The 27,161-nt window shown below is 41.2% G+C and overlaps 1 protein-coding gene, 1 non-coding gene and 1 pseudogene across 14 annotated transcripts in view; 2 read left to right on the top strand and 1 right to left on the bottom strand.

Moving 5' to 3' along the window:
- Positions 1–19,454, bottom strand: part of KIF1B (kinesin family member 1B) — a 148,685-nt gene extending 129,231 nt beyond the window's left edge. For 11 of the 13 annotated variants that reach the window (XM_060141477.1, XM_060141483.1, XM_060141480.1 and 8 more), the window contains exons 1-2: positions 19,174–19,454; positions 3,845–4,025 (exon numbers count right to left, since the gene is read on the bottom strand). In XM_060141477.1, coding sequence (XP_059997460.1) covers positions 3,845–3,950 — 106 coding nt within the window. In that variant the 5' untranslated portion in view covers positions 3,951–4,025; positions 19,174–19,454. Of the gene's footprint in view, positions 1–3,844; positions 4,106–19,173 lie in introns of those variants that run through there. The other 2 variants (XM_060141474.1, XM_060141481.1) reach the window with 2 other exon arrangements.
- Positions 2,346–2,447, top strand: LOC132516546 (U6 spliceosomal RNA). Its single transcript, XR_009539373.1, has one exon. It is a non-coding gene; the product is annotated as a U6 spliceosomal RNA (small nuclear RNA).
- Positions 10,994–11,319, top strand: LOC132516383 (small nuclear ribonucleoprotein G-like; annotated as a pseudogene).
- Positions 19,455–27,161: the final 7,707 nt, after the last annotated feature.

Consider the following 27,161-nt stretch of genomic DNA (forward strand, 5'->3'; position numbering starts at 1 on the left):
ATTTCTCCTGGTGAATGTTTAAGCGAAGAGGCAATGTGTTATAGCCAGATGAGGCTAGGAGTACCAATCTAGATATAACACTAATAAGTCCTAATAAGCTGCAATTCTGAAACTTTCCCCAAACATACGGGATGTTTAGTTTAATCCTCAAGGTCAAGCTGAAATACCCTCCTATCATCTATGAATTTTACATGTGCCCTTTGCCAAACTCACATCTGCATTTTTTTAAAACCCTTTTTTATGGCAAGTATCACTTTGATCATTTTTACTTTATATTGAGGTTATTTTGGTATGTCTTGTCTCTCCTACCACAAACTTTAACTCCTTAAGGGCAGGGTCCTAAGGTACATGCAACTCTGTGATCCCTAGAGACTCACATTACAGCAGACTCTCAAAAGAGGAAGAAAAAGACATAGGGCAAGACAGAGCAGAGCCACTCAGCCTGCTGTCTAGAAAGGTTGTAGACAAAATATGATGGAAAAATCATTGGTAGTTCAGCACTGTGCTTAAGGTGGTCCACAGACTGGTTTTCGTAGTACTAGTACAATAAGCCCAGGCCTAGTCTAACCATATTAATTACTTCTAATAAAAACCAGGCATCTCTTCATTAATATTTCCTCAAAAGACAAATATTTTCAGTAATTCTGGAGAGATCTTTGGGGAAAATAAACAAGAATGAGTAAATAGAACTTAGCATCCTCCCAAACTCCAAAATTTATGGCCCTATCCTTAGAAAATGTTCAACTAGGAATCTTATTTTCTTCTTCAGTTTGCTGTCTACTACAAGTGAAGACATCTGAAATCCTTCATTCAGAATGAATATCACATTTGGATAATTTTACTTTTTTCCCCTAACCTGACATTATTTTCTATACAATCAAAATAATAAGGTCAGAAAGAGAGCCACATATCTTAGATACAATGAGGTCTAACTTTTTTTTTTATTAGCCATCAATAATCTCAGTGAGCTCTTAATCCAGATGATCAAACACTAGCAGTCAGAAAATTAAGCAGACCCAGATCCATTTCACATAACTATCCAGAACTATAGAAAATCTTAATTTTGCTACACACTCTAATAGTTTTATTCTCCTGAATAGTCAATAGATTAGTTTTTTTTATATTGGTTTAGTACTTAGCATACCATTATACATATAGTAGATACTTGTTAATAAAATCCTATTAACTTATATGGATATTCTCTCATGCTAAAATCTCAAAAAGAAAAAAAAAACCATCTTTTACAAGATATAAACATGAATAGTTTTACTCAGGTGTTTAAAATATACAATGCAGGGGACTTCCCTGGTGGCACAGTGGTTAGGACACTACCACTGGGGTACCCGGGTTCGATGCCGGGTCAGGGAACTAGATCCCACATGCATGCCGCAACTAAGAGTTCGCATGCCACAACTAAGGAGCTAGAGAGCCGCAACTAAGGAGCCAGTGAGCCACAACTAAGGAGCCCACCTGCCACAACTAAGGAACCAGCGAGCTGCAACTAAGGAGCCTGCCTGCCGCAACTAAGACCTGGTGCAACCAAATAAATTAATTAATTAAAAAAAAATAAAATATACAATGCAGTCAAGACTGCAAAATAAGTTACTATTATATCTTACCACTAATTAAAAGGAAAAAAACTACCTTAGAAAAAGATAATCCTGCTTAAACTATCTCTTGAAGGAAATCTAACACAAGTTACTTCTAGGGAGAGGAACTGGTTGACTACGTGATGGGGTGACAGGAATGTTTGTACTGTACACTCTTTGTACATTTTGGATTTCATACTCTCTGAATGTTTTACCTATTCACAAAAATAAATCAAAACTGGGGTGAAATTAATGTAATGCTATTTGACCTTGACAATGAATATAAACTTATAACCCATTTAAGATGTGGGCATTCTAAAATGATCTGTCATCAAGAAAAAATGTTAAAATTATTTTTTGTACTAATAAACATTTTCCATTTATTTTTATTATATGATAAAGTGATTTTTGCATTCGTGGATATGGCCTTTTAATACTCACTTTCTCCTTAAAAGTTTTTAGTTTAAGATTTCCAACCCTATAAAGAAAGTAGCAACACCCCAACCATTAATGAAAATCCATCTCCATGATACTGGGGATTCCTGGATAGTTCAGCATGCAAAACAGAGAAAAGTATTTCTGGAATCAATTCTGGCTCCTGATCCAGGATTTCCTAACGTCCGCACTTTAAAAGAACTTGTGATACACACCATCATATTTAAAGGCAACACCAGCAGTCAAAAATGCCTCCATACTAAGTTATAGTTAAATGCATTTTTCAGAAAGAAACAAGGGGCTCAATAATCAGGTTTTAGTGTGCTCACTTCAGCAGCACCTATACTAAAACTGGAATGATACAGAGAAGCTTAGCAAGGCCCCATGAAAGTTTTTAGTTATACTGTGTAAAACTTAATTCTTAAAATGAAACACAAATGATAACATAGCTTGAATGAGTGACATGTAGGAATATAAACATTTGTTAGAGAACAATACTGAATTTTGCATCTCTTTTTACAATTATTCATAGGATATATAATTCATAGAATCACTGGCACAACTGACAAAGAAATGTAAAGCACGAACAGTGGTACAGCAGTTTAGACTCCTACTTTTGAATCTTTTTTTTAAAAAATAAAATGTTGTGAGTCCTATTTAGCAAGTTCAGAAAAGTATGTAAGCAACAGAAGGTTCAAAGTTGTATATGAGGAATCTATATCAAAAAATAAACGGAGAACTCACAGTAACAGAGAATGATAACTGAGGAGTGGGGAAAAAAAGGAGATTCTGATCAAAGGGTACAAACTTTCAGTTATAAGATAAGTTCTGGAGACCTAATGTGCAGCATGGTGACTATGGTTAATAATGATGTACTGTCTATGTAAAATTTGCTGAGAGAGTAGATCTCAAGTGTTCTTACCACAAAATAAAAGGTAACTATGAGACATGATGGATATATTAGATTTTGCTAATCATTTCACAATGTATAAACATATCAAAGCACCACACTGTAGACCTTAAATATATATAGTTTTATTTCCCACTGGGAGAATCCTCTACACAAAACACTGGCCCACAAATAGATGAGATCAGCATGTTTCCTCAACAATTCAACATTAACTTGTATCTATCTGAAAGAACAATTCGGCTTTATCACAAAGTTATAGGTTTTTAAACATTAGAACCTACATATATTTTAAGTAATAGTTTGCCTACAGATCCATATCAAGTAACTAATTCAAGTACCAAAAACCCCTTCAATTTTGAAGGGGCTTCAAATGAGCTTCAGTCGTTTTTCACCTAAGCAACTATATAGGGAAACAAGCTAGGAAGCAATGACTGAACATTTTTAGTAATAATTTACAAGTTTACTATCTGTTTTAGCTATATCTGTTGTTCAACTCAAAGAACCATTGTAAGGAAGCAGAGTAAGTGTGAAGACCATCTTGGCAAGCTCAAGTGCTTTTAAAATCAAGAAAGCAAAGTAATCTTGGAGGCTCAACAGGTATATTTCACAGCATCATTTACTAAAAATCACTGCTTACACCTTTACTATCCTTAAGATTTCAACTTAATAACACTAACTAAATTCGCTCAGTTCTCTAGGGACTTCTCAATTGTAAAGAAGAAAATAAACAGTCCATATTTAAATATGCTACAGCAAATATCACAGGGGAAAAACATTCAATGGATCATTCAGAACAGCAAATTTCAAAGTGTTAATAGCCAAATGTTCATTTATTCTGATCACGGCAAGCAGGAAAAGGGGGAAGGATAGGAAAATGAGACAGAGTTGATAGAACACAACATGAACTCACTGGTTGAGTTGCCCTGCATCTGAATGATGCACTTGGATTCTTTGCTGGTCTCTCGAGAATTGAAGGGCCGCACACGGACAGCCACCTTCACTGAGGCTCCCGACATTCTGATGGTCTTGTTATATATATGCAGTCCAGAAATAAAGAATCAAATCTTCTTATGAAATTATGTTCAAGTTTCCTTTAAAAAAGAAAAAATGATTCATACAAGATAGTCAGAATTAAAGAAAGCATGGGCTAACTTGAGCGTATGAGCCATTATCTTAGTACTATTTGTTTCCATTTCTAAAAACCTCATCCCTTTTCTTCCCTATAAATCTTATATTCTCAACCGTAAATCAGATAGAAAATAAAGGCTGTAATTTGTTTTCCTGTTCCATTATCTCTTTACCATGCCTAAAAAGTCCCTAGACTTAATAATAAAAAATTTAACTGCAAAGTAACAAACGTCTTCCTTGCTCTCTGTTTTTCTGGATCAGTCTTCAATAATATATGAAAAAAACCCAAAATGTTTATTTGTTAAAGAGGGCTCCTTATACAAGTAACTTGCCATCTGCAAAACAACTTATTACTTGTCTTTAAAGAAATGCACTGAACTTTTTATATCTTAATTTCAGTTTGAAACATCCAGTTACATGATGTATATTTAAACAGCAAAAGGACAAAGATAAGCTCTAGCTAGCTTCTTTAACTATAGATATCCTGGGATTCCTTTAACTTCTATGAACCCTTTCATATGTATCTCATTTGGCCCTTACAACCATCCTGTACAATAAGCAGAGGTTTCAAAAGACCCAAGTTCTATCCTCTGACTCACGGCAGAATCAAATCACTATATTTCACTTTTGAATGAAGCCACAGGGTAAAATGTGAACATTTTTTAGAGGAATAGTTTCCCTCCCAACAGAACAAAACGAACACTATTCTGTGAAAATAACCCACATAAGTAATTTCCACAAGAAACAACAGATCTCAATCTGTACTCTATCCGTTATATAAACATCTTCAAGAACTGAACAAAAGAAAAAACTAAGAAAGAAAAATACTTATGGGTCCAATTACCAGGGAACTCCAACAGACCTTAAACCTGACCAATTTTTTTCCACATAATTAAGTAAAGGTTAGGAATGCTAACCTCCAGCTGAACAACTACTAATACTTCCCACAGGAAAAGGCAAAAATAAATACCCTATCTTATTTTCTAACAGCACTATCACTATTTGAAATTCTTGTTTTTTGGACCATGTCTATTGTCTGCCTCTCACACCACCACCAGAATGCTCAGAGACCTTGTTTGCCAGCACTTAAAACAGTATCTGATGAAAGAGCTCACTACATGTTTGCTGAAGGACTGAGTTAATGAATTATATTTCCCAATTGTGAGAATTATCTGTTCAAGTCCTCTACCTGGTTTACTGACTTTTTTTGTTTGTGTTTCAAATGATTACAATATTTATTGATATTAATCTTTTTATATTTGCTGCAATGTTTTTTCCAGTCTGTTTCACATTTTATTTTACAATAAACAGATGGTTCTTTTTTTAATACATCAAACATTTATTTTAATCACATTAAATGAAAGCTTAGAGTTATTAACCCTTCCAGTCGATACAGCATGACCTATAGTCAATAGTTGAATACTTTGCCAAAGAGAGTGAATGACGCATTTGCAAAAAGCAAGACACACAACACATTTCAAACCCCCGAGTCCACTTTAATATACAGCCATCATCTCAATACTCAGTATGTCCCATTATCTTCTCCCCAAAAGGAGCAACCTCTGCCAATCTTCCCATTTCTATCTGGACCCATACCATAAATCTTGGAGTCATCTTTGCTTCCTTCTCTTTGAATCCTTTCATTAGTGCTAACATTATTAATGAAATACCATATGAAAACTTTTAAAACATAAATTTCCATTCTTCTATTCCCTCCTTCCTCTCATTTCCATTGCCCTAACCTTAATCCATGTCCTTACTACCTCATGCCTAGGGCACTTGCAATAAAGAAACTAATCTTTGAGCTTTTAGATTTAATCCAATAGTCCTTAAATGGGGGGAGAGGAACAGGATTTGCACAAAACAATCACACAGGGGTCTTTTGAAAAGCAAATGAGCCTAGCCACCCCCCTTTTGAGATAGGGCCCAGGTATGGGTTGTTTTGTTTTATTCATTTTCTAAAGATTATGTTGTAAACCTCCAGCTGAGAACTCTACTCAACTGCTTAACCCTACTGCAATATTAACCCTTCTAAAGCATGACTTTCTTTTTTTTTAAAGACTACATCATTTTTTTTTTTTTTTTTTTTTTTTACTTATTTATTTTGGACGCGCTACGCGGCATGTAGGATCCTAGTTCCCAAACCAGGGATTGAACCCGCGCCGCCTACATTGGAAGTGTGGAGTCTTATAAATCACTGGACCACCAGGGAAGCCCCCTAAAGCATGACTTTCAATTTCACTTCCAAACCCAAGAACCTTTTCTTACTCCCCAGCACTTACAAGATCAGTCAAGGTACTCTGTATTCTAGTCAAGCTCCTTTACTATTCCACACATGTTCTTTCACACCTTCTAACAATTTCCCCCCTACAACAGATCTATGAATCTTCATTTTCTCCTCTACTTGATGGCCCAGCTCCAGTCTTAACTCTTCCAAATGACTACCCAAACATTCCAGGAATCACTGGTATTTCCTACAGCACTTACAGTCCCAAACACATTGTGAGAACACTGTTATCATTTTACATGACTATATTCTAGCTTGTATGTTCCTTAATAGCTTCCCAAAGTGAATATCCTATTCCTTCAAAAATCTCTTTCAACGTGGGTTCCTTGAAAAAGTGGCTAATTCCAAGTCTGGGCAAGAAATTTCAAGATGATTCTGGGACATCTTAGTATGACCACAAGCAAGAAATCGAAGACTAATATGGGGTCATGGCAAAAAGACACAAGTGCCAACTTAAAGGAGCTCCCACTGGACAAAGATGGGATAATTGGAGCATAAAAATACATACATACAAACACACTGCATATGGACTGAAAAACATTAAATATATAAATTCATGAGTTCATAACGATACTTTCAAAAATCTCATTATTCTGAAAACTGGCAAATAAAACAAAAGAACAGAGCATGCGTCCAGTCTGTGTATCCTGTATAAACTATATTCCAGGATAGTCAAATAGACAACGAGGACAAGCTCTTCTTTACAGAAAAAGTCTGACGAAGAAATGACAGAATTAGAATGTCACCAATTCCCAACCCGACTAACATAAAGGTTCTCTGCATCATCACTATCTACTAAAAAAGCCTTAAACGAAAGTTTGGTTGATATGGGAACATTATATTGTATGAATTAGGCTGACAAAATCTGAACCAAATGATCATCAATCTTAACATCACTAAAAGTGGGGCACGTAGTTGGCCTATGCCTCCTGATGTGCTGCAGTAGGAAACACATGGCACCAGCTAGTAAATATTATCCCACTCCCCTTAAAAAAAAAAAAACTGATAGAATCAAGCCTCAGTTTATAGGACATATAGGGAGCAAAGAAACAATTTAAATGATACCTAGAAGATACAATCAGCCAAACCCAGAATACAGAAAAATCTACAGTTCAAGTCACCCAGTTTCTTCAATTAAATAGCATGATTTGGGGGAGAGGGGTGGTAATAAAAGAGACTTAACGGTTGACAATTAATGAATATTGTAGATATGTAAATTTTTAAAAAAACAAAACTTTCTTCTTTTGTGTTCTATTCGGGGCCTACCAAAATGTTCAATGCTGCTAACTAACTTACAAACCGACAACAAAGGCTGAAACCTCCTTGCTAAGCTTTAGATTATAAAGTACTATTTAGATATAAAGTACTAGGAGCCGAAATACTAACCTCTTTACTATTTAAAGTCCCCCACACATATACTTTTCAATAGTTGTTTCACTATTCTACCCAGCTAGCCTCCTGGCATACCATTCAACCTAACACACCCAAAGCCCAAACATCTCTCCACCTCCCCCAGCTCTTCCACCTCTTTTCTATTTCTTTTAATGTTCTCACCATTCTCCTGTTCCCACACAGGCCAAAAAGCTTGTTTCCTCTATCCATCTAATCAACTGCCAAATTACATGGCTTCCACCTATAAAATCTCTCTCCATTTCTACCACTGCCATACCATCCCTTTTACGCCTTCAATACATCTCACCCAAGACCGTTAATCATCTTAACCACTTTTCTCTTTCTTCCTCCTACCCCAACCATACTACACAATACTGCCATTTGCATATATTCCGTCCATACTATGCAATGCTGCCAGATTCACACTCCTAACGCACAGGTCTCTTCATATCACTGTCCAGTTTCTCTACTGTCTACCAAGCAATGACTGAACTCCTCACCAGTGGCTCTCAATGTGTTCTGTAACATAAACCACCTATTTTTGTGTGTGTGTGTGGTACGCGGGCCTCTCACTGTTGTGGCCTCTCCCGTTGCGGAGCACAGGCTCCGAACGCGCAGGCTCTGGACGCACAGGCTCAGCGGCCATGGCCCACGGGCCCAGCCGCCCCACGGCATGCGGGATCCTCCTGGTCCGGGGAACGAACCCGTGTCCCCTGCATCGGCAGACGGACTCTCAACCACTGCACCACCAGGGAAGCCCAAACCACCTATTTTTACAAGCCCACAAAACACTGCCTTCCATCCACTTTCCTTAACAACCACCCACCAGAGGGTTTCCTGAAAGCATCTCATGTTTTTCTGTCCCTGTGCCTTTGCTCCAATGCTCCTTCTACCTACTGTACCCTTCCTCCTCTCCTGTTCTTCTCAAAATCCAACTTCTCTTCCAGGACCTTCTCATATGCTACTCATTTCTAAAGCTTTCATAGATTCTCCCCACCTTGCAAACCAAATGCAAATGCTTCTCCATTTAATACTTCTCAACTCATTGACCTTACCTAGGGCAAAATGAGTTATTTGTTTTTCTTTTCTTTTTTAATAAATTTATTTATTTTATTTATTTTGGTTTTGGCTGTGTTGGGTCTTCATTGCTGCGCGTGGCATTTCTCTAGTTGTGGTGAGTGGGGGCTACTCTTCTTTGTGGTGCATGGCCTTATTGCGGTGGCTTCTCTTGTTGCGGAGCACGGGCTCTAGGCGCGTGGGCTTCAGTAGTTGCAGCACGCAGGCTCAGCAGTTGTGGCTCACAGGCTCTAGAGCGCAGGCTCAGTAGTTGTGGCACACGGGCTTAGTTGCTCAGTGGCATGTGGGATCTTCCCGGACCAGGGCTCGAACCCGTGTCCCCTGCATTGGCAGGCAGATTCTTAACCACTACGCTACCAAGGGAGCCCTGTTTTCCTTATCTCTGCTGTAAATTTTAAGTTCCTTGAGGACAAGACAGAATTTTAGTCACGCTTTTAGTCATTCTTCTTTGTAAGTGATAGGTATAGTTTTAAATTACTTTCCCAAAACAACCTGAACCTAAGTACATTTTTTTTTTCTGATTTAACTGTCCTGTGGTAAAACTGCAACCATCTTCACAAGTGAGTTAAAATTTTATACAGTAATAAGAGACTACAGTTAAGTGGACTACAGAAAGTGTTACTTTGTTACTTCCCTACAACTACAAAGAGTATCTCTTTTATAATGGATGTCCATCAAAGAATTACAGTTTCAAAACTCCCTGATCTTTTTAAAAAATTACCAATTATATAAATCTGAAATCAAGTTTAAATTCCAGTGAGAAACAATAATTACAGAATATTTTTAAGAAGTTATAGGAAAACAATAAAAATTACAATACATTTTCCAAGTTTCATAGAGCCAAAGGCAGGTAGGAAAGGCAACCATACATACTCTAAATCACTTACACAGCCTCAGTTCTAGGCTGTTCCTCTGACCAGTTTTCCTTCCTTATGACATACGATTAGAAGCATTAGGAAAATGGAATGGAGCAAAAATTCCAGAAGCCTTCACTAACAGTAAAGGGATAATAAAACATTTAGATCTAATTCATTTGAATTTTTCTAAATTTTTGCACAATTGCTTAACTTTGACCTTGTGCAATTCTCTCTTGCCCTCAGAGGCACTCTGGATTATTAGGAGCCTAAGGAGAAGACTAAATGACTTCTCAGCAAAGTGAAAAAACAAGAATGAAATAATCTTAGATTTTTGGTTGGTTAGGTTTTGTAATATCCCTTTTTTATAGAAAACAGCCAGGGTTATATTCCTAAAACAGAGGTCAATGCATGTCATTCCCTCTCCTTAAAAGCATTCAGTTGGTTTCCATGGTCTCAGAACACAACCTAAAAATTCATGAGCCTCCATAATCCAACCTCCTTCCCCAGTCTATTTTCACTGCCCAACTTTAAGCCTTCTCCACCAAGCACCTCTTACTACACCAAGCATGTGATGCTTGGAAGCTCACTCTCCCTTCTAACCTATTACAAGTCCATATCTTTTCTTTTTTTTTTTTTTTTTGCGGTACGTGGGCCTCTCACTGTTGTGGCCTCTCCCATTGCGGAGCACAGGCTCCGGACGCGCAGGCTCAGCGGCCATGGCTCACGGGCCCAGCCGCTCCGCGGCAGGTGGGATCTTCCCGGACCAGGGCACAAACCTGCCCTGCCGGTTCCCTGCATCGGCAGGGATGTCCCCTGCATGTCCCCTGCATCGGCAGGCGGACTCTCAACCACTGCGCCACCAGGGAAGCCCCTACAAGTCCGTATCTTTTGAGGACAAGGTCAACTGTCACCATGAAGCAGGAAGCATTAAGTCATACGTTCCTTAACATCCCCCTTTCTAAGCTAAAAGTCATATCTTCTTTCTCTTTGCTCCCTAAAAATGTTGTGTTGATTCCTCATTTTTCTACTTATTTCATTCTGCCCTACGTTGCAATCAGTAGTTTACTTAACTCTCATACATTGATACTTTATTCAGTACATGTCTGTCACAACTGAAAACATAATTTAACCAAGAAATTCAGTCTTTTAAATTCAACATTCACACAATTTGCTATATCCCCGAATATTTACAATATCAACAAGCAGTCTATTTAAAAGATAATCTTTTCTAGTGAATTACATTTTAAAGAATGAATTAGGGGTGAGGGACAACTCGAATTCCGTTTGGAGGCATCTTTGAGCTCGTCGAGTAGACATCATGAGCAAAGCTCACCCTCAAGACTTGGAAGAAATTTATGGACAAGAAGTTATCATTGAAATTAAATGGTGGCAGACATGTCCAAGGAATATTGAGGGGATTTGATCCCTTTATGAATCTTGTGATAGATGAATGTGTGGAGATGGCAACTAGTAGGCAACAGAACAATATTGGAATGGTGGTAATACGAGAAAATAGTATCATCATGTTAGAAGCCTTGGAACGAGTATAAACAATGGCTGTCTTCACCAGAGAAATCAACTGCTTCCACATGTCCCCTCTCCACATTTTACTATGATGAAAATTGGATCGTGTACATTTTCTTACTGAACTTTTTTGTTAAATTTCTGTAATAGTCAAAAAAAAAAAAAATGAATGAATTAGGGAATTCCTGGCAGTCCAGTGGTTAGGACTCGGTGCTTTCACTGCCGAGGGCCCAGGTTCAATCCTTGGTCAGGTAACTAAGATCCCACAAACCTTGCAGCATAACCAAAAAAAAAAAAAAGAATGAATTATAAGAAAGAATAAATGTATACTCCAAAATAAATATCTGTAGCTAATGAGCCCGTTTTGAGAGGGTGTGAAAATTTCCTTGTTATTATTAAAGTTTTGCATCTCTTGGCCTAATACTCTCCTTGAGGACCAAGCAGGCTTTAGGATCCAATATTCTGTGTCACTGACCATGCCTATACTGACAAAATGGCCCCCAAAATGTGAGAATTCATTTTTGTGTGTGTATGAATTTTGTGTGTGTATGTATGTCTATTCTTGGTCTTTGACTCTGTGGATAAAAATCAGCCATGAGCCAAGCTGTGAAAGCTCAAAAGGGATCACATGTTAGAAAAACCTCTTTCTGCATTCTAACCCAATGCCAAGAATCAGACTGCACAGGAAGTTTCCTGACAGATCAGATTTTCAATCTCAAATGAGATTACACTAGCTCAGTCAGGCTCCCCAACTGTCTTAACCACTATAGAAAATAACCTGAAACAATTTTTAGATTTATTAGACACATGTCTTCCTGTCACTGCAATTAAGAAATCAAGAACCTTCCTTTTTACTGGTGACATGCTTTTATTCTCATAAACGAAGAAGTACATTCAGAAACAACAGCTCCTATGGCCTAAGGCTTAAAATAAACTACTCTAAAGTTTTTCATTGTTTTCTTATCTTTCACTGTTTGGATGGTTAATACTAAGCTCTGTCTAGTAAGTCAATTCATTTTAATATTTGAAGCCACATCCTGTAATTTTCTTTTAGCAGATCCACTGGGAGCTCTGCCACTCAAAACCCAATATTCCACTGAAGCTCTTCTATTGTCAAAGTGGATGACAACAGCTACTCCTGGAATTGTCCAGGTTAAAATGAACTCAGCTCGGCTATGATGTAGAAATGGAAGTTTCAGTCAGAGGTTAATTCAAATTTGGTATGAGGCAAGGTTCTTTCTGAAATCTGCCTGTGACCGCACCTACCTGCCTGGTAGGTAGCTCACTAGCTGGGCAAAAACACAGGTCAGACTTTTCCATGTGTCAACAATGTGTCAATCTTGCCACATGATAAACCAGTACCCAAAGCTTAATAGGTATGTTTTCATTGAGATGACAACACAATACAAGTATTCCAGGTTCTCACCAGGGTTATTAAATAATGAGTTTTCTGCTGGGATACTCAGACTTATCTTTACATAAAGTTATATACGTGAACCACGTTAGTCATATCCTTCATAGAAAAGACTTAAGTTATATTTTAATGTTGTATTCTCAGTGCGGAAAGCAGGTGGATTACTTTTTTAAATAGGTCTTTGAAGAACATTTCTTCCTTTTACTTAAAGACCTGCTGAAAACACTTAGTACGTATATCTTTCTATCAGGGTGTCTATAACACTTTCCTCTTAGAATTTCTTTAGAATTCATTACCAGAAAAAAAAAGTTCCTCTTGGGCTTCCCTGGTGGCGCAGTGGTTGAGAGTCTGCCTGCCGATGCAGGGGACGCGGGTTCGTGCCCCGGTCTGGGAAGATCCCACATGCCACGGAGCGGCTGGGCCCGTGAGCCATGGCCGCTGGGCCTGCGCGTCCGGAGCCTGTGCTCTGCGGCAGGAGAGGCCACAGCAGTGAGAGGCCCGCGTACCGCAAAAAAAAAAAAAAAAAAAAAAAAAAGTTCCTCTTGACAAATCATTAGCTTTCTTTTACCAGAATGAAAAGTGTATAATTTCTCTTTCCCTTTTTACCTTGACTTTCAAAAGTTTCAAAACTAAGTTACAATAACCACACTATACAAACTTACACATATACAAATTGTTGTAATTTGTATATTTATTTTTTCCTCCTGTCACATACATTTTTGTTTCTTCTCCATGTTTAACAGCCTCACCGTATATATAGTATTGTGGTAAGCTGCTCAAAACCTTTTTAAAAGCAGTAAGTGATATAAATTATAACTATATAAAACTTTCCTGTAATAGCCTAATCTGCTAGTTATTTTAACACTGAAAATATGTTATGTAGTCAAAATTCTAGTTCTTAAAAACAAAGTAAGCCTGTAAAAGTTATACAAAAATTTGTGTTGAATGAATGATAGCCATGTGAATGGCCAGAAAAGCACGAGGCCCAGGAGACTGCAACCAGCCCCACAAAACAGAAGCAGACAAAGGAGGGAGTGAAGTGAGCAACAATTTCCATACAGCACAGGGGTGAGGCGTGCCCCCCACCACCCCCCCCCCGCATCAGCAACAAGGGCTGGAAACCAGAGCATGAGCAGTGTTGGTGAAGTGGGGGGATCACTGCAGCTAGTCTGTGGTGGGCTGAGGAGTAATTAGGAGGCAAGGAATTGGAAATGCAAGTATCCTCACTGTTTCCAGAAGCTGGCTGTGAGGACAGGAGAGACAGCCAGGAGGGAACAGGGATGAAGCAGGAATTTTTCTCCTCCCCACCCCATTGTATTAATGCGAAAGACTTGGATGTTTCTATCCTTTATTCAGCAGCTACTTATGAGGTGCCTACAATGTAACAGGCAGTTCCAGGAGTCTGGGATAAATCAGTGAACAAAACAGATAAACATCCTTGCCATGGAGGAGTTTTCCTTCTAGTAGGGGAGAGGGGACATTAAAATAATAAGTTATTACACAGAATATTCGGTGATTATAAGCGTTATGAAGGAGGAAAAGTACAACAAAGTCGGGGGGCTCAGGAGTGTGGTTGGAAGGGGTGCCATGCAGGTGCATAAATGAGGTCAAAATAGGCCTGTTGAGGTAGTGAGGTTTAAGCAAAGACCTGAAGGAGGTAAAGGAATTAGCCAAGCAGATTTCAGGGAAAGAGTGTTCCAAGCGGAAGAAAGAATCAGAGCAAAGGCCCTATTGTGGGACTGCGCCTCCTGTGTTCAAGGAACTGTGTGTGGGGAAACAGCGAAAGAGGGAAAGAAAAGTAGCCAATACAGCAAGTCCCCAGAGATTAGAAAAGGCAGTGATATACAAAACAAGCCAAGGGGTTAGCTGAAGTCAGATAGAGTAAACTTTCCCTTGAGACTGGAGGAAAGAGGGTAAGAAAGAAGGCAGAATGTGAGCGTTTGGCGTGGGGTGGGGGACAGCAGAGCCAAGGACCTCACTATGGAGAGCGAGGGTAGTCTGAATTGTTTTCTAATTATGGTAGGAAGGAAGGTCTCAGAAGTTTTCAGTATTTTCTCAGAAAAGATGCCTGCTTGGTACATGATTATGTGATGAAGCAAATGAGGCTGTTCTGGCTCCTGCAGAATTATTTCATGCTAATACAGCAGGCAAGATTGTCAAAGCAGGTACTGCTGTGGTTGGTATTCAGAGTTGCTGTATCCAAGGAATGTATTTTCTCAGAAAAATAAAATAAAATCAGGACTTGCTTTTAACTTCAGAGAAGAGACAATTAGATCAAACCTATCAATTCATTCAATGTCAGAAGTCTATAAAGATTTATGGGCACAGGGGGATCAGCTCAGGGCTTTGTGACCACCTAGAGGGGTGGGGTAGGGAGGGTGGGAGGGAGACGCAAGAGGGAGGAGATATGGGGATATATGTATACGTATAGCTGATTCACTTTGTTATACAGCAGAAACTAACACAACATTGTAAAGCAATTATACTCCAATAAAGATGTTTAAAAAAAAAAAGGCAGAGAAGTTTGTAAGCAAAGGAAGGGCAAGTGGGGGAATTCACGCCTTTTCTTTCCTATGAGGCTATAGGTAAGGTTTATGCCAAGTATGGGGCAGTGAGGAGGCCTAACTAAAACGGTCAAGATTTTTGAAAAGCCAGTGTGGAGAACGGGGGAGGGAACCGAGCAGAAATGCTTTGACAGACACCAAAGACAGACTCAGGGGAAACCTAAGACTACACATCAACTGTGGTACCAATCCCCAGCACTGTGTGAGGTTTCTCCATGACACAGAGTAAAAAGGGAGGCTACCGATGATAGGAATGATGCAAGGCTGGCATCGGCACGGTGGGTCTTGCAGAACAATACAGAAGAATTAAAAACTTCAAGTGCTAGTAAGAAAATGGCTGAGACAATGCACCCAGAAATCACAGTGGAGAAAAGGAAGACAAAGAAGTAAAATCTGAAAAGGGCCAATGGACCAAAGACTTGAGGTGGGAGAACACACAGCAAGAGACTACTAAAGTGAGAGCTGTAAATTATCATAGTTGAAGGTCTGAAGGTGATGACACGTTAGAAGATATGGTCACAATACTGAATTACTGCAACAGAATGAAGCCAACGTTTGCTTGGGCTGAAGTCAAGGAATTTTAAAGTTAAGAGTAGTTATAAAGGAAGATCAGCATAGTGGTCACTTACTACTTCTAGTGACCCTGGGGAAGTCATTTAGCCTCTGTCTCAGTTTCTTCATCTGTAAAATGGGGATAACTGTATCTATTTTATATGGTTGTTATAAAGATTAAGTTAGTGAGTAAATATAAAGTGGTTAGAAAAGAGCCTGGCACATAGAAAGAGCTCAATATGAGTAAGCTATTTTATCATTATTGTTGTGGTTGTTGTTTATACAGTCATGGACGTCTGCCAGGATGATGTCAGAAATTCGGATGGAAGGGAGAAGTAAGCCAAGTCGTCAAACAGAGCAATGGTAGGTGAAGGTGTTGTTGAATGATACACTTTGGCGTCAAAAATGTGATATCATATGTAAAACAATTCTAAAATCTATCAGACATTTACAATCTTGTGACTTAAAACATATATACAAACCACTACAAAACAATAACAAAAGTACCAATCGAGTATTAGATAGTTAAGTATTATATGGCAATACAGAGAGGGAAGAGGCTCTGACTGAAAATCATTGAAACCACCATGGCAAGGGCAGCAATACACTAAACTGTACTAAAACAGAAAGGAGTTGGAGTTAACTTGATCTTACCATAGCCATAGGCATACGGTAAAGTGAAACTTCCTTGAGAGTAAAGAACTAAATCTCTACACACACTCTTAATTAACTGGTAATGAATGTCGTAGAAGTGAGCATAAACGAGTTACTGGGCCATTAATCGAAAAGTCCAACTCAGAAGTCCAAAGAACCCTTGGCAGGTTTTTGCTATTACAGTCATATCTGTTTCATTTATCTTCTACCGATGAGCTGCACGAAAAAAAAGTTCTAAATATGTATTTATTCACACTCTTTTATGAACTCCAGAAATTCACCAGTACCTGTACCAACAAGGCCACCTTTTAAAGAGAACTACATGAAGTAGATATGCTATACCTTTCCCTTCAGAGCCTTGTGAAATTACGTCACATCAGTGTACAAGACCAAAGGGATATGCTTACTCCTGGAAAAGACCTGCTGTGATCAGCAGCCTGGGAAGGGGGTTTCCAAACAAGGCAGGGGCACTTTGTTGTCCTTTACTTTGTACCCAGGACAAGACCAAAGCAGGATGTGAGCTAGAAAGCTTTGGCCTTGGAGAGACTCTGTTGGCACTCTTCTTGGCAGTTTATTCCCTGCACATATTCAAAGTGGGAAAGAGAAAAGAGAGAAAAAAGGAAAACTGCATTCATATCTGGTCTTGAAAAGGAAAGTTTGCTTGGAAGCTGTACTTAATTGGATAAACTTTGGAAAAACATTCATCAGAGCAGAGCTGCACAGACTCACAAAATCTTGCCTCCAAATCAGACTCACAATCAGGTCTGATTTTACCAAATGCTGAAATTATGTTTAACCACAATTCTTCAGATCTTTTCTACTAATAAAGTCAATGTCAAAATTTAAATCTTAGAAATATTTCTTAATTGGGGCATGGAATTTAAAAACAGACATTCTGTATTTCTCGCATGTTAACACAAAGCAAAAACCACTAATCTCTGTTGAAGCCATGTTTGAGTCAACCAAGTTTTAAAAGGAAAACTTAATGATAAAATAAAAAATAAAGTGTTAAGACTTTTCTTAGAAAACCTTATCTGAAAATGTTTAAGCAGTTCAACTTTAGTTACAGGAATTTATTCATTAAGAAATGGAGTTTGAATGAAAGCGAAGGGCACAAAGAAGGCGGGCATGCCATTCTCCAGGACTTTTCCACATCTAGGATGTAGGAAAAGACAGATTTATAGGCTCACACTGAACTCTTATTGATCATATCCAGATCTTTTTTACAACGCCAACATGTGTGCAATCTTCATATTCCATCCTTAACCTGGACATTACCAATTTCACTTGTCTCATAATCCAACAGCTATACCAAGTTAATTAGGGAGCATCACCTCGCTTCTTAGAGAACACAAGATTTTATTATGACTAAGCTAAGTTGACAAAATGCCAGCCTTTATATAAAATATCCACCATGATATCACCTCTTAAGAGCTATTCAAATCCAATCACCATACTTTCATGGGGCTCAGACAAACCCATCTAAGACACAAAACATGTTCAGTATCAGCAGAACAGCTGCCTAGAACAGTAAGAGATATGTGAGCAAGGGATCTGTTGACAATCTAATTTCAGCTACCTCGAGATTCCACAAAGATGACAACCTGCGGCCTCAGAAATACTGCTGCAAGCTTCTACCATCATCAGAATATTCCAGTTTACTTCACCTCTGCATCTCAGCTACTCTGAACATCTATCCACCCGACACAACATACTAATTCCAGGCCTCCATCCTGATAAATTGGCCTTAGCAATCCTCAGATCTGCCTCTGTACGAGTCAGGCATCGTCATCCCTTCTGTGTCCACAGCCCTGGTCATAGAAGACGAACACAGAAACCCATCATTTTACCCCAACAAGAATGGAATCTTGAAGGCACTCTGCCCTGGAAGCTCAATTAGCAATTCACCAAGGAGAAAAAGTGATTTTGGAGTCCCATTCTGGTTTTAGGGCCCGGAATGTTTTGTGTGGCACGAACAATGACTGGCTCGCTGGAGCAACCTCCCAACCCCCCCAGTTTGGCTGTGGTGCGGCCCGTCACCCTGAAAGCTGCCAGGGCTGTCACTCGGTGCCTTCCAGCAACCGGACCTGGCTCCTAAAGGATTTGTCAGATCATCCTCCCAATATGGCTGCTAGAGTAATCCCGGGCTGCCTATCGCCGAGACCACACCAGCCTCCCCACGGCTGGCCAGCATCCAACAAGCCCCCTCCCTTCCCACCGCGCCCCTCCTCTCCAGTCCTTGCGCCATCGGCTCCCCCCTCCCACGCGATACCCGCTCCTGCCTTCATCTGGCAAAAGGGCCCAACCACATTCCTAGCCGAAGCCCCGATGCCAACCAAAACCGGGGAGAGGGGATGGGGGGAAATAATAAAGGGTAGCTTCAAGACGGAGCAGAGCCGCAGTATGCGCAGAGAGCCCGGCGAACGGGCCGACAGCGGCGGCTCGGCTGACCTCTGGGCACGGCCGGAGCCTGGCGGCTCAGGGGTAGCGGAGGGCTGGTGCGGGGCGCTGCGGGGGACCCGGCAGGCCGCTGGACCCAAGCCTGGGGCTCGCGGGAACGGTCCCCCACCCCCGAGGCCAAGGCTCCCCAACCCCGCCCCGCCCCACCCCACCCGTTGCCCCGGTGGGGCAGCGCCCTCACTACTCGCGGCTCCGGCCCGGCTCGGAGCTTCCCCCGCTCGGACCCCGCCGGCCGGCCGCCCCTGGGCCGGCCGCCCCTCCCCCCGGGCGGCCCCCTCCTCAGGCCGGCGGCGAAGCGCCCACCGCCGCCCTCCCCGCCCCCCGCCTTACCTCAGCCGCGCTGCGGACAGACGGACGGGCGGGCGGGCCGGCCAGATCAGCAAGCGCCGCGGCGCGCGGGGGCGCGGGGAGCCCGGCACCGACGCTCCTCAGCGCGAGCAGCGGCCGCCGAGAGCCGCAGGGCGCCGCTCGGCAGCCCCATCACGCATCGGGCCAGCCCCGCACCGAGGGCCGCGGCGGGCGGAGGGTGGGAGCACGGGAGACCGGGGCGCGGCGAAGGGCCGGCGGTGGCGGCTTCGGCGGTCGGGGAGAGGCTCGGCCTCTCGCTGGCACCTCCCAAGACCGCCGCCGTCTGACTGCCCCGCGCCGGTCCTTGCGAAGCTCCGCCTGCAGCCGCCGGCGCCGGACACCGCCCGGAGCCCTGCCGCCGCGCGTCACCTCCGCCCGCCCCGGCGCCCGCAACTGACGCGGGCAGCGACCAATAGGGGTGCAGAGCTTGGGGTGGCCGGCCAATCGCAGGAGAAGCAGGAGAAGGGATGCGGCGGGGAGAGGCGGAGACTGCGGGGCGCCTCCTGGTGGCTTAGAAGCCGGAGGGGGTGCGGGGGGTGCGGCGTGGGCGAAGGCTGTGCCCGGAGTCCCCTCCAGGTTGACCCCCGAAGGGCGTAAGTCGGCAGCAGGCGCGCCGGGCTAACCCGATCATCCGCCTTGTAAGCGGACAAAGCAAGCCTAAGTGGGGCGGGGCTGTGGGGGCCAGAGGAGCAGAGACGACTGTGAGAGGCGGCCGAGTGTGGAGTCATTGTCCGTTTGGAAAACATCTCACGCGTTGAAGCCGCCGAACGCGGCGCAGTCGGATCGGAGCCGAAACACGCAAAGGGAAGAGTGTATGATCCCGCAGAAAGCCTCCCGGCCTATTCTTATCGAGCCCGATCACAGCACCTCCCACACGCCACCTTGGGAGAAAAGGCCGAATGAGTAATGGAAAAGCATGACTTAGCGGGCTTTCAACTTGTCTCCTTGGGAGACCGAGTAAGGGCCGCGAGTAAAAGAACAAAATGCTTTGTATCGCCCCGAGTTAACCGACCGAGCTCGCCTTTGAGAGATGCCCTTGAAGGAGGGTTATTGGAATTCAGAAACCCGGAGAACACAAGCGCTCTGATAGCGATTTTTAAAAATCAGGTTTAGATTCAGCTCAAAAGAAAAAGCCCACAACTGTTCATGAGAGGTACAATTCAGTACTTAACAAAATATTAATTCAGCGGTAATATGTGAAATTATCATGCCAAGCATCGCTATTTTATAAGGTTGTGAAATGCTTTTGATTTACTAGCAGAAATTTAAAGTAAAATCGGATCTTCCCCCTGAATTCAATACAGTATAGGATGTAAAAAGCCTTCTTTATAAGCATAGACTCTAAAACATCAAAATTAAGTTTCTACACTAATAATTTTGGAAGATTTCCACCCCCGCTAAAGTCCTCATACTCGCCATCCAGTCAACATCTATTGAACATTTCTCATTTCATTTAGAATTTAATCTTCACCTATCCACAAAAGGATTTGACATAGCTTACACTGAAGCATACAAACAATAAAACTATATAGCATTAAAGTAGGAGTAAAGTTAATAATTTTTTAAATAATAAAAGGCTGTATGGTGGGGGCACTGTCTGAATAAGGGGAACACATAGAAAGAGAAAATAATATTAAAAACCAGAGTCAAGGGCTTCCCTGGTGGTGCAGTGGTTAAGAATCCGCCTGCCAATGCAGGGGACACGGGTTTGAGCCCTGGTCCAGGAAGATCCCACGTGCCGCGGAGCAACTAAGCCCGTGCGCCACAACTACTGAGCCTGCGCTCTAGAGCCCATGAGCCACAACTAGTGAGCTCGTGTGCTGCAACTACTGAAGCCCGTGTACTGCAACTACTGAAGCCTAGAGCCTGTGCTCCACAATAAGAGAAGCCACCGCAATGAGAAGCCCACGCACCGCAACGAAGAGTAGCCCCCACTCGCCGCAACTAGAAAAAGCCCGCGTGCAGCAACAAAGACCCAATGCAGCCAAAAATAAAATAAATAAAATAAATAAATTTATTTAAAATAAAAAAAAAACCGAGTCAAGAGAGCACAAAACCCACTGAGCACAAAACCCAGCTCCTAGCTTCCTAAAAATAAATAAATTTATTTAAAATTTAAAAAAAAAAGAGTCAATGGAGCACAAAACCCAGCACAAAACCCACTGAGCACAAAACCCAGCTCCTAGCTTCCTAAAGGCCAACACAAAAATGAGCTTACAATGAGTTAATAAACAGAAGCTCATCAATTCATCAGTAGAAACCAACTTTTTCCTTAAAAAAAGAGCTCTTTGCATAAGTACTCTGATAAGCACCATGGAGAGTTACAAAACCTTGATGGTAGTTAATATTGTTTGAGCTCTCAATGGAGCTCAAATTAAAAAGAATCTAAAACAGTGAAGGGAATGTGGTGGTAATCATCCCTAGACAAATTAAGCAAAAGCACACAGAGAAGGGTCAATAGAGGCAGATTAGACTGTTCTAGGTTTCAAGATGAAAATAGCCTGGTCTGCATAAGCATTTTGCCCCTCTGACAGATGAAGTCACTCTGCAGAGCCCTTCAGTTTCTCAGATTACAGATTTTGTACAAAAGCACCTCTCTAAAGTCAGAAAGTACTAGAAAATTGAATTTAGCCATGGCCCAGTAGAGTTATCCCTAGAATACAAGGAAAGAACACCAAAATATTTATTAATGTGATGCACACAGCCATGCTACCACAACTAATAAGGTTTCTGGATACAAGATCAATATACAAAAATCCAAAGTGCTCTTTTTCGTTAGGAATAGACGTGATATAAAGCGATTCTGTTAAAAATAGCAATAAAACTATTAAACTTTTAAGGATAAGTTGACAAAAGATGAGCAAGACCCATATGGAAAAAAGTTATACAACTGTATTGTTGAAACACATTAAAGAAGACCTAAATAAATAGAGGTACTGTATTCTTTATTTGGGGGCAGGAAGAAAATATTATAAAGATGTCAGTTCTTTTTTTTGGGCTGCATTGGGTCTTCGTTGCTGCATGCGGGCTTTCTTTAGTTGTGGCGAGCGGGGACTACTCTAAGTTGCAGTGTGCGGGCTTCTCATTGCGGTGCCTTCTCCTTGCAGAGCACGGGCTCTAGGCACGTGGGCTTCAGTAGTTGCAGCACACGGGCTCACTAGTTGTGGCTCATGGGCTCTAGAGCGCAGGCTCAGTAGTTGTGGCACATGGGTTTAGCTGCCCTGCGGCATGTGGGATCTTCCCAGACCAGGGATCAAAACTGTGCCCCTTGCATTGGCAGGTGGATTCTTAACCACTGGACCATCAGGGAAGTCCTATAATTTCAGTGAATATTTCAACAGGATTTTTCATGGAATTTGACAAGGTGATGGTAAACTTCAAATGGTAAATCTATTCCATGTCCATTTTGAAAAAATCATATGCTAGAACAAATCCAAGAATATCCATGGCAATTTTGAAGAATGAGGTGTGGGGATTTGCCCATAAGTTAGCAAGATTTTCTGTAACATCATACTAATTAGAATTCTGTTGCATTGGCACAAGAATATACAAATACAGAAATGGAACAGAATAGAGTCTAGAAACAGACCACGTGCATATGGGAATATAACATATGACAGCATTGGCATTACAAAGCAATGGAGAAATGATAAACTATAAATGATAATAACTGATGTGGAAAAATTGCTTAACTATATGGTAAAATATGTGATCCTTACATCACACCAAACAAAAAATAAATCTCAGGTAGACTGAAAGCCTAAATCAGAAAAACAAAACTGGGCTTCCCTGGTGGTGCAGTGGTTAAGAATCTGCCTGCCAATGCAGGGGACACGGGTTTGAACCCTGGTCCAGGAAGATCCCACATGCCGCGGAGCGCCTAAGCCTGGGCACCACAACTACTGAGCCTGCGCCCTAGAGCCCGCGAGCCACAACTACTGAACCCATGTGCCACAGCTACTGAAGTCCATGCGTCTAGAGCCCGTGCTCTGCAACAAAGAGAAGCCACCACAATGAGAAGCTCGCGCACTGCAACAAACAGTAGTCCCCGCTCGCCGCAGCTAGAGAAAGCCCACGCACAGCAATGAAGACCCAATACAGCCAAAAATAAAATAAATAAAATAAAAGAAATTAATTTAAAAAAAAGAAAAGCAAAACTGTAAATGGTTTAGTAGGAAATACAAAATATTTTTATGACCTTGAGATAAAAGAGAAAAAAGTATTATTAATCACAAAGGACTGATAAATTTGACTATAATTTTTAGAAAACACTTCTATATAACAAAAGATATCATAAAGCAAAGCAAACAACAAACCATAGATTGGAAAAATATATTTGCAACACATTTCACCAATGAAGCATTCAGAATATATAAAGAAATTCAATCAATTTACAATAATACAAATCAGTATGAAAATATAAACAACCTAGCAGGAAAAAAATGTGCAAAAGGTTATGAGTAGAAAATTCACAGAGGGGAATTCCCTGGCAGTCCAGTGGTTAGGACTCGGTGCTTTCACTACCAAGGGCCGAGGTTCAATACCTGGTCAGGGAACTAAGATCAGCCACAAAAAAAAAAAAAAAAAAAAACAAGAAAGAAAGAAAGAAAAGAGAATTCACAGAGGAAGTTATGAAAAGACACCTAACTCACTGGAAATGAGATAGCATACCACATCCATCTAATTGCCAGAAATAAAAAGCGTAACAATACCAAGTTATGTCAGGGAGTGAAATGGCCCGACTTCGTTAACAACCAGGCAAAGAGAAGATGAGCATATTCCTCTAACCCAGCAATTCCTCCTCCATTGTATACCCTAGAGAATCTCTTGCATAGACAGATAAGAAAACAGATACAAGAATGGTGTTTGCAATATTGTTTGTAATAGGGAAACATGGAAATATCCATCAGGAGGAGGATGGATGAATAAACTGTGATGCAGTCATAGAACAGAATAGTACATGGCAGTAAAAATGAATGATCCAAAAAAAAAAAAAAAGAATGATCCAGAGCTACTTTTCTTTTCTTTTTTGGCTGTGCCTCGTGGCTTGCAGGATCTTATTTCCCTGAGCAGGGATTGAACCCGCGGCCCCAACAGTGAAAGTGCTGAGTCCTAACCACTGGACCGCCCAGGAACTCCCAAGAGCTACATTTAACAGCACACCTTCAGCAGTCAGGGCCCAGTCAGGAAACAGAAAACCGTGACAGTTGTTACAAACACAGCAGATTTAATAGGTGAAATGGTTATCCATATGCCCCCAGGCTCAAAGAGAAAAAAAAAGGAGAAGGGATGATAACTCAGAGACTAGAAACTGTAGGAAGGTGCTACACCCATAAGCATTGGGAGAACAAAAAGGAGGAGGGGGTGTTACCAAAGCTAGGAGACTCGAGGGAGGAGGGGCCAGGACTGGAGCTGGGGATGAAAAGCAGGGGCTGCTGCATCAGCAGAAAGCACCAGAAGAAAGGAAAGAGCAAAAATGAAAGAAAAACCATGACTTCTCTCATCTCAATACCTCTTACTGGCAGAACCCAAAGGGAAATCAACTGGCAAAGGAGCTTGAGAAATACAGACTACAGAAGGGTGGGTACAGGGCTGAGAAACAATAGGTAAATACCCAGCACAATGGCTTACCTCAAAAACATGAAGCTGAGCAAAAAAAAAAAAAAAAAAAAAAATTATGTGTGCCGTATAATGTCATTTATATATAAAGTTTGAAAACATGCAGAAGAACACTATACTATATAGTCCTATATATAGTGTATATAGGACTATATTCATGTACAGTCGAAAACATGGGTGAGAAAGATAATCACCAAATTCAGAATATAGGTTATCCCAAGAGAGAGAAAAGAAAGGAAGCAGGACACAAGAAACATCAACTCCATCTGTAATATTTTATTTCTTGGGAAAATAAATGATCCGAGGATGGGAATGTTGATGGAGTTCGGTGTGGATACGTGGGTGGGTATCTTTGTGCTAGTCTCTACCCTGTACTGCCTGTTACAAAATATTTCATCATTTAAGAACGATATTTGTCCTAAGGCATCCCAGCTCTGATCCCGCCAGTAATCCTCTGCAGTCTGGGTCAGCAGCTGGATCAGAGAGACTGACCAGTGGCAGCTGGACAAAGCATGAAGGGCTGAGTGGGCGGGAGACCATAATCCTCTCTCTGACCTGGTTTTAAGATGCGCTGGTCTCACAGCCTGCTATGTAAAAGGCCACCACATCTTGACCAAACAGTTGGGCTTTCTGACTCAGAGTCTGTATTCATTCAAAGCTGCTGCATGGGGAATTCCCTGAGAGGGGGTCCAGTGGTTAGGTCCTCACGCTTCCACTGAAGGGGTCACGGGTTCGATCCCTGGTTGGGGAACTAAGATCCCGCATGCCACACGGTATGGCAAAAAACAACAACAACAACAGCAAAATAACTGCCGCATGCCACCACTTGCACTGACAATAATGTAGGAAGAGCTCATTTTCATTTCTGGGAGAACTAAGACTGCAGTCCTCTGCAGAATTATCCGTGTCCATAAAGAGAATTATTTTCTGGTTATTTTAACCTAGATCAGGTAACACATGTACTTAAGTCTTGGATCATATTGAACATTTAAAAATAGAAACTGCTTATATTTTTGGACATAGGAGGTCGCCATGTTGAAGTAGAAAAGATCTGGGTTTTTTTGTTTGTTTGTTTTGTGTGTGTGTGTGTGTGTGTGTGTGTGTGTGTCTTTTATTTATTTTTTTTTTAATATTTATTTATTTACTTGGCTGTGACGAGTCTTAGTTGCGGTGTGTGGGACCTTCGCTGCGGCAGGCGGGATCTTTAGTTGCGGCATACGTGCAGGATCTATTTCCCCGACGGGGGATCGAACCGGGACCCCCTGCCCTGGGAGCGTGGAGTCCCAGCCGTTGGATCACCAGGGAAGTCCCCAGATCTGTTTTTTTATACAAAGTCCTTGTAAATATTAATTAGTTAACATCTATTTGATATAAGTACGTGTGTACAGATTGTATTAAACACTGTATTAAATAACAATTTAGAGCTCAAGATAAATCAATAAGTGCTCTTTTTTTTTTCAGTGAATACTTCGATAGAATGCAGTCTGGTTTAACTCATTAATATTAATATACAGTGACACCACTTATGCTGAGGTTATTTGGAATCAGAGAATCAAAACAGGAAAATATTTTAGAACTGGTTAGCCCACTTCATCAGGAAACCGATGAGCACAGAAAGCCTTTTAGTTTGCAGAGGACTAATTTTTTTTGATGGCTTCAACTACCCAGAATCCAGAAGGAAGGAAAAGAAAACCAACCAAAATAGATGTTTTAAAACTCAAACATCTTATTCACTGGAAATTTCCTCAGGCCCGCGTTAAATATCTCTTTACTTATGTTGCGCCACTAATACTTTTTTTTTAAGTTTTTTTTTTTTTTGTGGACCATTTTTAAAGTCTTCATTGAATTTGTTACAGTACTGCTTCTGTTGTTTATGTTTTGGTTTTTTGGCCACGAGGCATGTGGGATCCTCGCTCCCCAACAAGGGATTGAACCCGCACACCCTGCATTGGAAGGTGAAGTCTTAACCACCGGACCGCCAGGGAAGTCCCCTGCACCACTAATTCTAACAAGTTCCACTGTCTGAATTTTTAGCTAATGAGATCAGTGGAACAAATTGGAAAGGGGGGATTGCAACGCTAGAAGTGAAGCTTACTACAACAAGGACTAAAATTTTAAAAGCACACGTAAGATCTCAAAAAACCTGGCTGCCTCATAACGCTTGGATCCAAATGACTTTTAGCTATCTCCAAAAACCAAACTAATACAAAAACTGAATTCTGGTATTGTCTAGAATAGTCAAAATCATACTGCAGGATATAAACACAATTCTGGAAAAGTAACTTCAAAAACATGTCAAGTAGGGCAAAAGTGACACCTTTGAAAATAAGTTTCTAGTCTTCTAGACAGCC

Source organism: Lagenorhynchus albirostris, chromosome 2 (genome assembly GCF_949774975.1).
Source record: "Lagenorhynchus albirostris chromosome 2, mLagAlb1.1, whole genome shotgun sequence".
Lineage (NCBI taxonomy): Eukaryota > Metazoa > Chordata > Mammalia > Artiodactyla > Delphinidae > Lagenorhynchus > Lagenorhynchus albirostris.